Source organism: Melospiza melodia, chromosome 1 (genome assembly GCF_035770615.1).
Source record: "Melospiza melodia melodia isolate bMelMel2 chromosome 1, bMelMel2.pri, whole genome shotgun sequence".
NCBI classification, from domain to species: Eukaryota; Metazoa; Chordata; class Aves; order Passeriformes; family Passerellidae; genus Melospiza; species Melospiza melodia.
In genome coordinates, this window is record NC_086194.1 from 165,013,838 (window position 1) to 165,026,461 (window position 12,624).

Genomic DNA, 12,624 nt, shown 5'->3' on the forward strand with positions numbered 1-12,624 from the left:
GACATTGCAAAAACCTGTAGAAAGTTGGAAGAAGCTGTCAGTTGTTCAAAGAATGATGATTCATCTTAATCACTGGCCATTCAAGATAATGACTGCACAAAGAACAGAGTCCCTCACCCAGGAAAAGAGGCACCTTAAAGATCATCTTGTTCCAAGCCCCTGCCATGGGCAGGGGACACCTTCACTATCCCAGATTGTTCAAAGCTTCATCAAACCTGGCCTTGTACACTGCCAGGGATGGGGCAGCCTCAGCTTCTCTGGGCAGCCTGTGCCAGTGCCTCACCACCCTCATGGGAAAGAATTTCTTCCTAATATCTAATCTAAATCTACCCTCTTTCAGCTTAAAGCCATTGTCCCTTATCAAAAGTGGTGGAGCCCACCTTGGTCAGTGAGGTGACACACAGAGCTGCTGCCATTGCCCAGGCAATGGAGCCAGGGCTTCTGGGACAGCCTTGGCAGGGGCTGGGCCAGTGGGTGTTGGGGCTCCATCGCTGTCCTTGAGCCCCTGAGCTCCTTCATGTGTGTGGATGAACACTGTATTTTATAGGAGAAAAAAATGGTAATTGTCACAATTTTTTACCCACTTAATATGTTGAAATTAGAGATAAATGGGCATATTTGATATGCAAGTTTAGTGAGACATCCATTACAAAAATGAATTTTGTCCAAAGTAGTCCCTAAAATGTATCTCCTCGTGTTTGTGTGTCAGTTCTAGAGAGAGCAGCAAGATGGCAGCAGAGATGTGGTTTTGTTGGGCGTTTTCTCTTGCAGGCTGAGGTGCTTTCCTTAGATTTGGAGTGTATTGGGTCATGTACCAGTGAGCCATCAGGGATTAAAAATTCAGTAAATCCTTCAGAATGCCATTTCAAATGCTCAGGGTGTCTGAGAACCTGGCAAATATTAGAATTTAGGTGTTTTTCACTAATCTTGTTCTTTCACTGCCTCTTGATCTTAAAATGACATTTCATTTATGTGACTTCTGAAAGTTATTTCTTGGTTTTTAAAAACTGAGCATGTTCAGCTCTGCTGGAATGAATTCTGTTTGTTCATGCTCAATATTTGCACTGCAAAAGCACTTTGCTTGGCTAGAAGTGGTTTAAACAAAGGTTGCAGAAGAACCAGCATAAATTGCCTTGTCATGGGGGTGTTTTGCAGTTCTTCTCTTCTTTTTAGTATGAAGTGCCTGTAGCTGCTGCTAACTGTGCAGTGCAAGTCATCAGATAATCATAGCAAGGTCCAAATGGCTTGATCTTTGCTAAAATCTAAAATGTGACATTGCAATTCATGATTTTGTAAATGACACACACAGAAGTCAGGCCACTCAAGTGTCTGTTTGTCAGAGGATCTTTGTGACAAGTCTTAAAATGTATTTTTACTGTTCGTGAGAATCTTTTGTTAATATATTAAATGTCAAAAATGAGAAAACACTAGTGGTGCAATGTCCTAGGACTGCAGTCACAGAAGGAGATTCCATCATGATGGATCATTTGATCATAATCTCCTTATGCATTAATTAAATTGTTTTGCTTCTTTTAGTATCAGCACAGTTGGTCTTACTCTGACAACTTTTTAGATCAGCTGGACCTGCTAAAATATTTGTAGGAAGTGAGAAATGGAGAGAATTTTTTTCACCCAGTAGATTTTTAGACTTGCTGAATATGGTACTTGTAGCAACAAGAATAAGGAAGGATTGTTGTTCATTTCCATTCAGAAATCTTTGTTTCTTCTGTCAATGAATCATATTCCATAAGCCCTTTTCTGTTTCAGAATACCTTAAAATTAAGACAGTAATATTTCAATTTCACAATAAAAAAAAAAAAAAAGGTCAGGCTTTTGTAAAGGATTTTACAGCTGTGTATCATCATGTGCTCTGTTATTATTATGCATTTGAATAAGACATCAGTTTTTTAAATTCTGGACTTTAAAGGGAAAGTTGAAAAGACCTGTAATGAGAGGAGGGAGGGACTATGAAAAGGTTATTTTTCTTCATATTTAGTAATTTAGAGCAGTAACTCTAAATGTATCATTTTTCACAGTTCAAATGATAAAATAGATGATCTTGGGTTAAACAGGCATATGGAAATAAATCTGCATCTGATGGGTAGAAATTTGACTGAACATGTTTTAAGAGTGTTATGCAAAAAGTGAGATAATTTCTTCTTATGCTAGATGAGGACAGACTCTCCAGGAGGAAGAGTATTGTGGACACAGTGTCTCTTCAGGTGGATATTCTGTCTGGCTGTGGCGTAGAGGATAAGGTATGAAAATCACAGATTATTTCAAAGCAGCATCCTCAGTGCAGGGAAGGGGAATGTAATTGAAGTATTCCCAAGAAGTCAAATATCTGATTATTCTAGCAATGTTAAATATTTTGGGGGATTTGTTTTTTTAAGTTGTGAATTTGCAGAAATGTGTTGTCAAAGACACTCTTATTGTATAAATAAATAAAAATTAAACATGAAAATAAAGATCTTATTGTTTAAAAGGTTCAAGTATTTGTCACAATTTTTACAGATTATGGTGTAGCAATACGTTTATTTACATGCTGAACAACTGACATTTTATGAGTAGATATTCTAAAATGTTTTCTTTGCCTTTTGAGGGATACAATAAATTTCAGCATCTGTACCCCTGTATCATTTGAAGTATTTGAGAGACTTGTTCAGCAGCCTGGGGCTGTGAGATACAAGCCTAGAGAAACATAAGCCTGGTGGAGACCTGCAGTCTCTGAGTGGGACAGGTGAGGACTGGGCAGGCTGTGTGCACCAGTGTCACTGTTCCTCTCCAGAGGAGTTTGACATGCAGCACAGGAAGGATAAAGTAGCAACAAAAACTTCATATGTAGGGTACAGGAGCTGATATTAATTATCCCTTAGGAAGACCATATTATAATTAAAATTGTCCCACATCGTTTGACATTTCATTTGAAATATTTCTTAAAATAAATTTCTACTTCTACTGGATATTTTTCAAGGTTCTGCTGATTTTTATTAAGTAGATATCTACTGCAGTGGAGATGAGCTGTTGAAATGGAGGTGTTTGTACCTCAGATGAGGTACAGATGGTTCCTACTTTAGACATCTTCAAGCACAACCTGCCTGGAGACACAAAGCAAAATGTGTGGACTGAATCAACCTGAGTGTTAGTTAAAAATTCAGTATTAAGCTATAGCAAAGGAGCAAGCTTTACTTTAGACAGAAGTGATATGTTTTGCATTATTATTGTTATTATTACTGTTATTACTATTATTATTCCTTTCTGCTTTGTGCTCAGTATACCTCAGATGATCTTTTGTGTTCACTTCTTGCTTTTGTGCTTTAGCAAGGATACAGATAAAAGTAGAAAGAATAAAAAGGTGTTTGAAAAATGAGACAATCAGATCTCTAACTTTTTGAAGCTAGTAAGTGCTCCTCACAGGACTGAGGCTGTTTGACATAAGTATTCTTTTTTAAAATCACTCATTAAATGTGTTTATGTGTGATTGAACAACTCCCTTGTAAGTAGAATTAAATGAAGGAAGTTTCCATTTCAGATTTCAAGTTATGCTGATGTTATGTCAAGCACTGATACATAGACAATTTTGAAGTGGATGTAGTGGTTGTAGATAAAATCTTTTTATGGATTTTCAGCTTAATGTGATCTTAATGTAGTCCAGTGTCTTAGATAGTGAATTCCTTTTTATCTCTTAAAAATGTGAATTTTATTAATCAGGATCAGAGGAAGCAAAATATTCCTCCTTTACTTGCTTTATGAGCTTTGTTTACAAGGCAGTGGATAAAACAGACTTTTCCAGTTAGCTGACTGCACCTTCATATCTGTATATCAAATCTGGTTTTCTTGCTGTGTAGATTAGTCAGGATAGCAATCCATAACCATTAGCAGAACTCAATTGAAAAAAAAAAACCCAAGTATAAATCTTTATGATTGAGAGGATTACCTACTTCATTAATGGAAGTTTTAGGACATAATGATGTATGATATCATTTCTGCACTGAGATAGAAGACTTTTTATCCATAAAATAGCTGTTACTGTATACAATGCAAATGCAGTTCTTCTGTCAGGAGACTCAAAGTTTTTTTGTGGTGCCCAGTTTGTTAGTGAATCTTGTTCAGGAAGGTGAGTTATTCCATAGTTATCTCCATTCATAAGGTGAAAGCACTTGTAAATGCAGGTTGTGCTTCTGCAGTATTAATTAACCAAGTATAATTCTGGGTAATATCAGCAACTAATGTGGAAGTTAACTAGCACTATGAAAGGCAGCCATAAACAGCTAACATTTACCAAATGTGAGTTGTATAAAAGATGATTTCAGAACCTGAATACTCTGGATCTGTAGCCATATCCACAAATATTTGACAAAAAATTATTTATTTTTATTAATTTTTATTTATTTAGTGGTAGAGAATACATGCTTATTAATTCAAACCTGTTAGAATAATATAATTTACAGCTGCAGCTCATGAAATAACTCATGTAAAAAGGAAACAGCTACTTCCTTTTCCCTTAACAGCAGTTCAAGCCAATAAATTAAAAAATTGAAAGAACTATAATCTTCCTAATGGAATAAATGAACTTTTTGCTGCCTTACCCCTTATCTTAAATCATAATTGACCATTCTAAAGAGTTAGTGTTTATCAGGAAGAATAAAATTGCTGCCTGTTCACATGTTGGAAGGATTGAAGTGGGGTAATTCAATCCAAGAAACCATGTTATGTTCAGGTGAAGACTCTTCTGCCATCTAAACATTCTCCCCTAATGCCAAGAGGGTGGCTTCACTATAAATATATTTACTGGTATAGAAACTAGGTCTATAACAAATTGAAACACTTCAGTAGTTTTGCATCCTCAAGCAATTCCTGGTGAAGTGCATCTGCAGCAGCAAATGGATATTCCTGTCAGTAGATGAACAGATTCTCAGTGCATCAGACATAGCTCATTATGAAGGGCCCTTTAACTCCAGTGTTTATGGTGTAAGCACCAAATGATTTGCATCCATCGTGGTACCAAGTTAGCCTAAAGCAGGAACCATTCTCCACTCTGCACTCCACTGTCAGCTCCCATTTTACATGACATTCTGGTAGCTGAGTTGGGCCAATTGAATCTGCTTTCCTAGAGTAACCCCTTTGGGGGTTCTCTCCCAAATTTGCCCTGAACCAAGACAACACTCAGCGAGCCTCAGGAAGCAGTTGATGTAATTGGCAACAGCTGCCTCAGAACCAGTACTGAGATTTTACAGTATAGAAACACTACAGCTTATTCCTGACCTAAAGGACTCCTCTGCCTAAATCCAAATCCATTTATAAAGGATGTTGCCATAGAGCATCTTGAGTACAATTTGGAAAGTTTTCCATTATCTCAATTGATAAAAATCTCCCCACTAACTGCAGGGGCCTAAAAATGTGAATTAGTGATCTGTTGCCTGTCACAGAAAGTCCAAATGAAGTTACTGGAGACTTGTAAGGCAGTAAAGTTCTGGCTGTTTTTGCCTTCTGTGTTTTATTATATTCCTCATTTTTTAGAAGCTTATATGTTATATGTGATGATTAAGGAGTTTTTTTTCTATGTGTTTAGGTTGATAATACTGAAGAAATCACCTTTGAAGCTTTGAAGAAAGCCATTGGTAAGATTTGTTACAGTTGTGTTTGTGCAGCATAGTTCACATTTACTATGGAATTGCTGAAGAAAAGGGAGAGGCTAGAATAACATAAAATATTACTTTTTTTTTTCTTTTCACCTAATAAATTTATTAAGAACCCCAGTTACTTATTTCTGAATCTCTGAAATGATACCTTGATAATGTTAGTGAATTCATTTTCTGAAGTTAATGGGGCTGAATGAAAAGCATCTGGAAATGTCTGTCATCTATTACATTTGCAGTACAAAGCTATAAATGTGAGATATTCAAGTTACATTGAGTGATTACTTATGAGGTAACTTGAGTATTTTTTTTGTATTAATATTTTTGGGTCTTCAATGCATTCAAAAACTAGGTTGTAAATAACACATTGTGGATTTTAAAGTACTAAGATTTTTTAAAAGAATATTTTTCTGACAAGTGACATGGCTGTGCGAACACAGAATTATCCAAATTCCTTATTTCATATTACTATAAGTAATTGCTAATTAATGCTTTTCAGTCTACCAAAATCCTGTTTAAAATCTGGATTGAACATTGATGTTAAGAACAGTAAACACATTCTGAACAGTAAGAAAAGTCTGGCCACCTGTCAGCATGATACTGGGAGATTCTTGTTTCCTTTTGAATCTGAACCTGTGTGCAGTAAGTGAGAAGTGCAGGCAATAAAGCAAAAGAGAGCCTGGATGTTACTTTTAATTAAAGACTTAGTAAGAAAGGGGAAAAATTTGGTCCTCAAACCATCTTCCTGAAACTTTATCTGTGTTTTGCTTTAGGAGCAATGCCAGATGACTGATCACTTGAGAATGGTTGCACTTCATGCACAATCCTTATTCACTTCTGAAGTGCACATTTGATATTTCTTGTACTTCATAGGCAAAGATTGCATTTGTCTTTAATTTTTTTTCATTATTCTTTTAAGATAACAATGGACTTGAAGAACAGGAAAAGGAAAAAAGGCGTCTCGTGATTGAGAAGTTCCAAAAAGCACCGTTTGAAGAAATTGCAGCTCAGTGTGAAACCAAAGTGAGTTTCTACAAAATGTTAGCACTGAGGATATCAGTGTAGGCATTAGTGGGCATGTGCTGACTGAAGGTGATTTGAGTTGTTGTGTCACTGCTGCTGTTACTTGTTTAGAAGTTCATTTCTTTGTTTTTCCTCCAGTGCTATCTGGTGGAAGATTTCAGTAATTTGTAGTGTGTTTGTGTTTGTTCCTAGACCGTTTGGAAGATAATGGGTAATTTGTTCATTCTTCACCTTAATTCTTCTTCCTTGCTCTCTTTGGAATCCAGGTTCACAGTCCATTCCTGTTTCATTCTGGTATAACTGGAGCAGCATTTAACCCACTATGTATTTTAAATAGCTAAATGTATTTCAGGTTTGTTAAACTCCTGTCTGCCACAGCAGAATTTGCTCTAGAATTCTTGGCAGTCCAGGACAGGCTCACCCAATCTCAAATACATCTTTAAGGCTCAGAATCCTTGCAGCAGTGAGAAAGGAAATTAAGAAATGTGGCCTAGATTTACATGTGGCAGTGTGGAACACACTCACCTGAGTGTGGCCTGGCACACCCATTGTAGCTCAGTTCATTATCTAGGAGTTAATAATCCAATTTTGACTTTTTTTTTCCCCTAGGCAAACTTGCTTCATGATAGACTGGCACAGATACTGGAACTCACCATCCGGTAAGGCTTTATGCAAGAAGAATATCATACCTGAAAAACTATAATTTTTAAAGAATTTTGGCTGTTTTCAGATGGTTATGTCATAGTGTTCTCAAACACATATATTGGGGAGAAAATAATTGCTGTAACTGAATGCTGTGGTTTAGCCCTGCTAGGTCCATGTAGCCCTGTGTAGCCACTGGCTTAACCCTCCTCAGCAGGATGAGGAAGAGAATTGGAAGGGTAAAAGAAGAAAAACGATGGGTTGAGATAAGAACAATTTAATAGGTAAAGCAAAAGTCACACATGCTAGCAAAGCAAAATAAGAAATTCATTCACTTCCCATGGGCAGGCAGGTGTTCAGCCATTTCCAGCTAAGCAGGACTCTTTGGGAAGGCAAATGCAATCACTCTGAATGTCCCTTTTTTCCTACTTCTTTCCTTGAAGCTGTTACTGCTGGGCATGGCACCATATGACATGGGGTATCTCATGGGTCAGTTGGGGTCAGCTGTCCCATTTGTGTCCCCCCCCAACTTCCTGCCCACCTGCAGCCCACACCCTGGCACAGCAGTGTGAGGAGCAGAAAAGACCTTGACTCTGTGTAAGCTCTGCTCAGCAGTAACACAAACATCTCTGTGTTATCAACACTGTTGCCAGCACAAATCCAAAACACAGCCCTATACCAACTACTGTAAAAAACAAATAATCCAAGACAAAACCAGCACACTGAAAAAGAGTACTTTTTGATTTTCTTGCTTCTTTGAATCTTCTTGATAGTGGATAATATCCAGAAACCATGTCACTGTGTCTTACAGTATCTCTGTGTCCATCAGTAGTATTGCAGGATGCTGTTGTTTTCCCAATGCTGCATCTGGTTGAGAAAATAATTAGATATTGACCACCCTGAGCAGTACATGGTGTTATTATAGAGAGTTGTGCACAACATTATGCAGAATAAATAGTATTTATTAGCAGTAAGATGCATTTTGATAGTTCTGTAACATCAGTGAAATTGATGATGCAGACAAGAATATAAAAATCCTCAGGGCATGCTAATTTAATTATAATTTCAGGATAAGGATAAAATGCTGTTGGTATTTTATTATATACTGTTGGTATATATATGGAGGGTAGTTTAATCTTGTTTCTCTCCTGTAAGTGTGTAAATTTATATAAAAGCAATCCATGTAAGTGTAAATTCTGTATATTGGTTGTGCTTCTCACACAGTCCTCCACCCAGCCCCTCAGGAACGATGACCATGACTGCTGGACATCCTCATTACCATTCTGTTCCAGTCTATGAGATGAAGTTTCCAGATCTTTGTGTGTATTAAGTGTCTTCTGAAGTCTGCTGGACATTATTTAGAGTAGAGTACAATAGAAAGAACAAGATGAGTTTTCAAATTTTATTGTTTATTGTATCTAACTTTAATCTAATGATGGACATGAGCCAAATACAGATTATTTTAGCCAAATTCATGAAACTGTCTTGAATTGTTTTATTCTGTAATATATTTTGAGTTAGGTTTTTCACAGACCATGTTTCTTCATTTTCATATTTGAGTACATGTAAAAGATTTAAAACTTGTCTTGCCGTATAGGTAAATATTTCAGTTACTCTAGGAATTTGTATTGCTTCAAATTCCTTTAATTTGAGATATTGTAACTGAAAAACCTATTAAAGCCTTTGTTTGGTTTGGTTTTTGGTTTTTTTTTTTGGTTGTTTTTTTTTGGTTGGTTGTTTTGTTGTTTGTTTGTTTGTTTTTTTACTCCTCTCCTCCTCAATTCTCTGACAAACTAGAATGCTTTTGGCTTGCTTCATCTCATTCAATGTAACCAGGGGAGCCCTACCTGAGCTCCCTCTTTTTCCTGCTGTCACAGCTGCTCAACTTGTTTGGTTTGGAATAGATGGAAAAACCAATACCTTACCTGTGTTCAAATACAGTGAATGAATTAATGAGCACTTATTAAGTATATTTTGATGCATCACATAACATGCTTTTTAGATAGCTTCATCCAGTATATGTACTGTGTTTCTTGCTAAAAGTTAAATCTTAAGCTTTGCATAAGAGAGGAGAAATCTCCTCTTGAAGCACGGAATTGTGCAATATATTTCATGTCTTAAGATGTATGGTTTACAGACTGTACTTTTGAAAACACTGTAGTATTTTACTGTCTGCTTTAGTATAAATACAGGAGAGATATATTTAGTATAGCAGAAAATAAACTGAGGGCATTTTAAATCATAAATACTAAAACTATATTCTGTGAGACATTTCTCTGTAGTTTATAACAGCTTTTTAGTGATATTTTAGAAATTGAAAGTAAACTCAATGAAACCATTTAAAGATCAAGAATTTATTACATATATTTTCAAGCAAAAGCATTTTTAGAGACGCATCTCTGTGTTTGTTTTTGTTTCATTTCTCAAACCTTTAAGGTAAATTTCATAGGTTTATGTATCTGAGCATATACTATTCAAATGTAAATAAAGTAAAACTGATAAAGTAAATAATGGACATTTGATGATAATTATCAAGGCTATCTTTATGACTCACTAAATCCTGCCAGCAAAAAAAGATAAACAGCATTCATTGATGCCATGAACAGTAAATCTGAAGTCCCTTCATTTATCTGAATCTGACTGGGGCAGTGTAAACATGAATGAATGCTCTCAAATATCTATAATAAATGTAGACATTTAATTGAGTGTTTTGGATGAACAGTGAACATGAAGAAAGTAACTTCAGTTAGGCCTGCTTTGAGCAGGGACTTGGTTTAGATGACTTTCAGAAGTCCCAACCTAAATTAATCTTTGATTGCATAACTCATGATCTGAAGGATTATTAGCCCTGCTAATTTGCTGACTGGAGCATTTGCAAACCCATTGTAAAAAATATTTTAATTTTTTTAACAGTACTTCAGTATTGTACTGGACTACATTTAAAGGCCTGATGTGGCATGACATAGGGAAATATCAGCTACTTAAACCTATGAGATGACATGCTGAGTTTCAGAAAGCATTCACAAAGCTCAAAAGGTAATTGAGACCTTCTTTTCAGTTTAACAGTGCACTCACAGCTGTTAGTGGATGACGAAACAACCCCTTATCTACAGCATTCCGTTGTGATTTTTACTGCTGCAGCGTGTCAGCCTGATCAGACCACAGTCTACACATAAATAGGACTCTAGCTTTTAGTTTTCATTTTTTTTTTCCTTTTTTTTTTAAGGTAAGACTAAGAGTTTTTGGCCTGTATAAAGACTGTAATTTTTTAAAAAGTAAATCCAACATAGGGATACAATGTAAAAAACCTACCCACTCTGTCATTTTTTTAAGAATAACACTTGGCACTTTTGTACAAAAAGAAGGAGTCTTAAGTAATACAGAATGTACTTCTGTTTGCACTTGTGCAGTATGGAGACTGTGCTGTAAATACAGGATTGTTTCTATGATTGAATTCTGTTGCATGAATGCTGCATGTGAAAAAACTAGATTCAGCATTTCATTTTCTGTTCTGTTAATGAAGTATTTTTCCTTTATGGTAATGGTAGGTTTCTGTGTTTCCAATGTTCAGTTTGGGAAATGCAGGTGTTGTGCAGGTGTAGTGCAGGGAGTGAAGAGTTTGTAACACTCTGTGTGTTCACATGGTATTTCATTTCTTCCTTTATGGAAATTCAGGGAGTCTGTAAGTTGAAAATTGGTTCACTGAGTCTGTAAGTTGAGAATTGGTTCACTCTGGCCTTTCTAGACACATGGGAGATGGGAGTGATTGTAAAATGTATTGGTTTGGTAGTTACTGTTATATGAGCCAATGAATGAAGCCAAAAGAATTAAGAATGCTGTTTGTTGTACAGTACAAAGCTGCTTTGTTTCACTTCTCTTTAAGTTCTTCAGACAAGCTGCAGAACTTAAAAGCTCCTTATGCAAACTGGCCCTGTGTTATCTGCAACACACTGAGCACTGTCTTAATGGTTATAATTGGTACCCAGTTTAAATGTATTCCAGCTGTTGCTTGGGGTTCTCTTTCCTATTATGTCATCTTGAAAAAAATATAGCTTTTGGTAGTGAGTCACTTTAAGATATGGTCATACTAAAAGGTAGAAATAGCCTGTTGTCCAAAACCAGAGTAGGGCTAATTTGTCTGTTGTTCCAATGGTAATATATTCTGTACTGTATGTAATGAACCAGTTTCAATAAATGTAAGAACACACTGTGCAATCTATATTTAAGCAATAAAATAAACCAAAATTTAAAAAATAATCTTTTCTAAGGTGTCAGTTAATTTTTATTGCTCACAATTTATATGTCAATTACTAATTTTTTAGCATTTAAAATAGCCCTCAGTTGGCACACCCATTTGTTTTTTGCAGATGTTACAGCATTGCATCATTAAACTACTACATTGATTTACTATTAAACCTGCACAGGCTTGAGAGATGGGGCTGTAAGAATCTCATGGGGTTCAGCAAGGCCAAGTGCAGGGTCCTGCTCCTGGGGTCAGGACAATCCCAAGCACAAACACAGACTGGGAGGAAAATGGAGTGAGAGCAGCCCTGGGGAGGACTTGGGGGTGTTGGTGGGTGAGAAGCTCAGCAAGTCCCAGCAATGTGCTCTGGATGCAGCCCAGAAACCAAACGTGTCCTGGGCTGCACCCAGTGCCCCATGGGCTGCAGGGCAGGATAGGGGATTGTCCCCTCTGCTCTGCCCTTGGGACACCCCACCTGAGGTCCTGCATCCCACTCTGGAGCCCCCAAAACAAGAAAGATGTTCACTTCTCCAGAGGAGGCCACAAAGTTGGTCAAGGAGCTGGAGCATCTCTGCTGTGGGGACAGAGTTGGGGCTCTTAATCCTGGAGGAACATGACTTCCCCTGGCTCTGGGGAGACATGATAGCACTTTGTAGTTCCTAAAGGGGATTCAGGAGAGCTGAAGAGGACTTTGAGCAAGGGCATGCAGATAAGACAAGAAAGAATGGCTCCAGATTGAAAGAGTGTGTTTAGATCTAACTTTAGATGTTAGAAAGTTCTTTCCTGTGAGGGAGGTGAGGCACTGGAACAGGCTGCCCACAGGAGCTGTGGCTGCCCCATCCCCTGAAGTGTTCATGGCCAGGTTAGAAGGGGCTTTGAGCAACCTGGTCTAATGAAAGGAGTTGGTGCCCATGGGGCAGGCAAAGAATTCAATAATTAAAAAGTTAAAATATTGAAGTAGGAAATGTTTGTAGATTAGTTGTTAATAAATTAGTTGTCTGCTTTTGGGAAACGTAGGTTTTGGCCAGCTGTGCCCCAAGCCTATGAAAAATACGGTGTAAAGTGACTATGAGAATG

At 37.1% G+C, this 12,624-nt stretch overlaps 1 protein-coding gene across 6 annotated transcripts in view; it reads left to right on the forward strand.

Moving 5' to 3' along the window:
* The window catches only part of EFR3A (EFR3 homolog A), a 75,341-nt gene extending 63,780 nt beyond the window's left edge, over window positions 1-11,561 (forward strand). For all 6 annotated transcript variants that reach the window (XM_063174300.1, XM_063174291.1, XM_063174292.1 and 3 more), the window contains 5 exons: window positions 2,170-2,258; window positions 5,573-5,621; window positions 6,559-6,662; window positions 7,272-7,321; window positions 8,529-11,561. In XM_063174300.1, the coding sequence (XP_063030370.1) occupies window positions 2,170-2,258; window positions 5,573-5,621; window positions 6,559-6,662; window positions 7,272-7,321; window positions 8,529-8,634 (398 nt within the window). In that variant the 3' untranslated portion in view covers window positions 8,635-11,561. The remainder of the gene's footprint in view (window positions 1-2,169; window positions 2,259-5,572; window positions 5,622-6,558; window positions 6,663-7,271; window positions 7,322-8,528) is intronic.
* The last annotated feature ends 1,063 nt before the right edge of the window (window positions 11,562-12,624 follow it).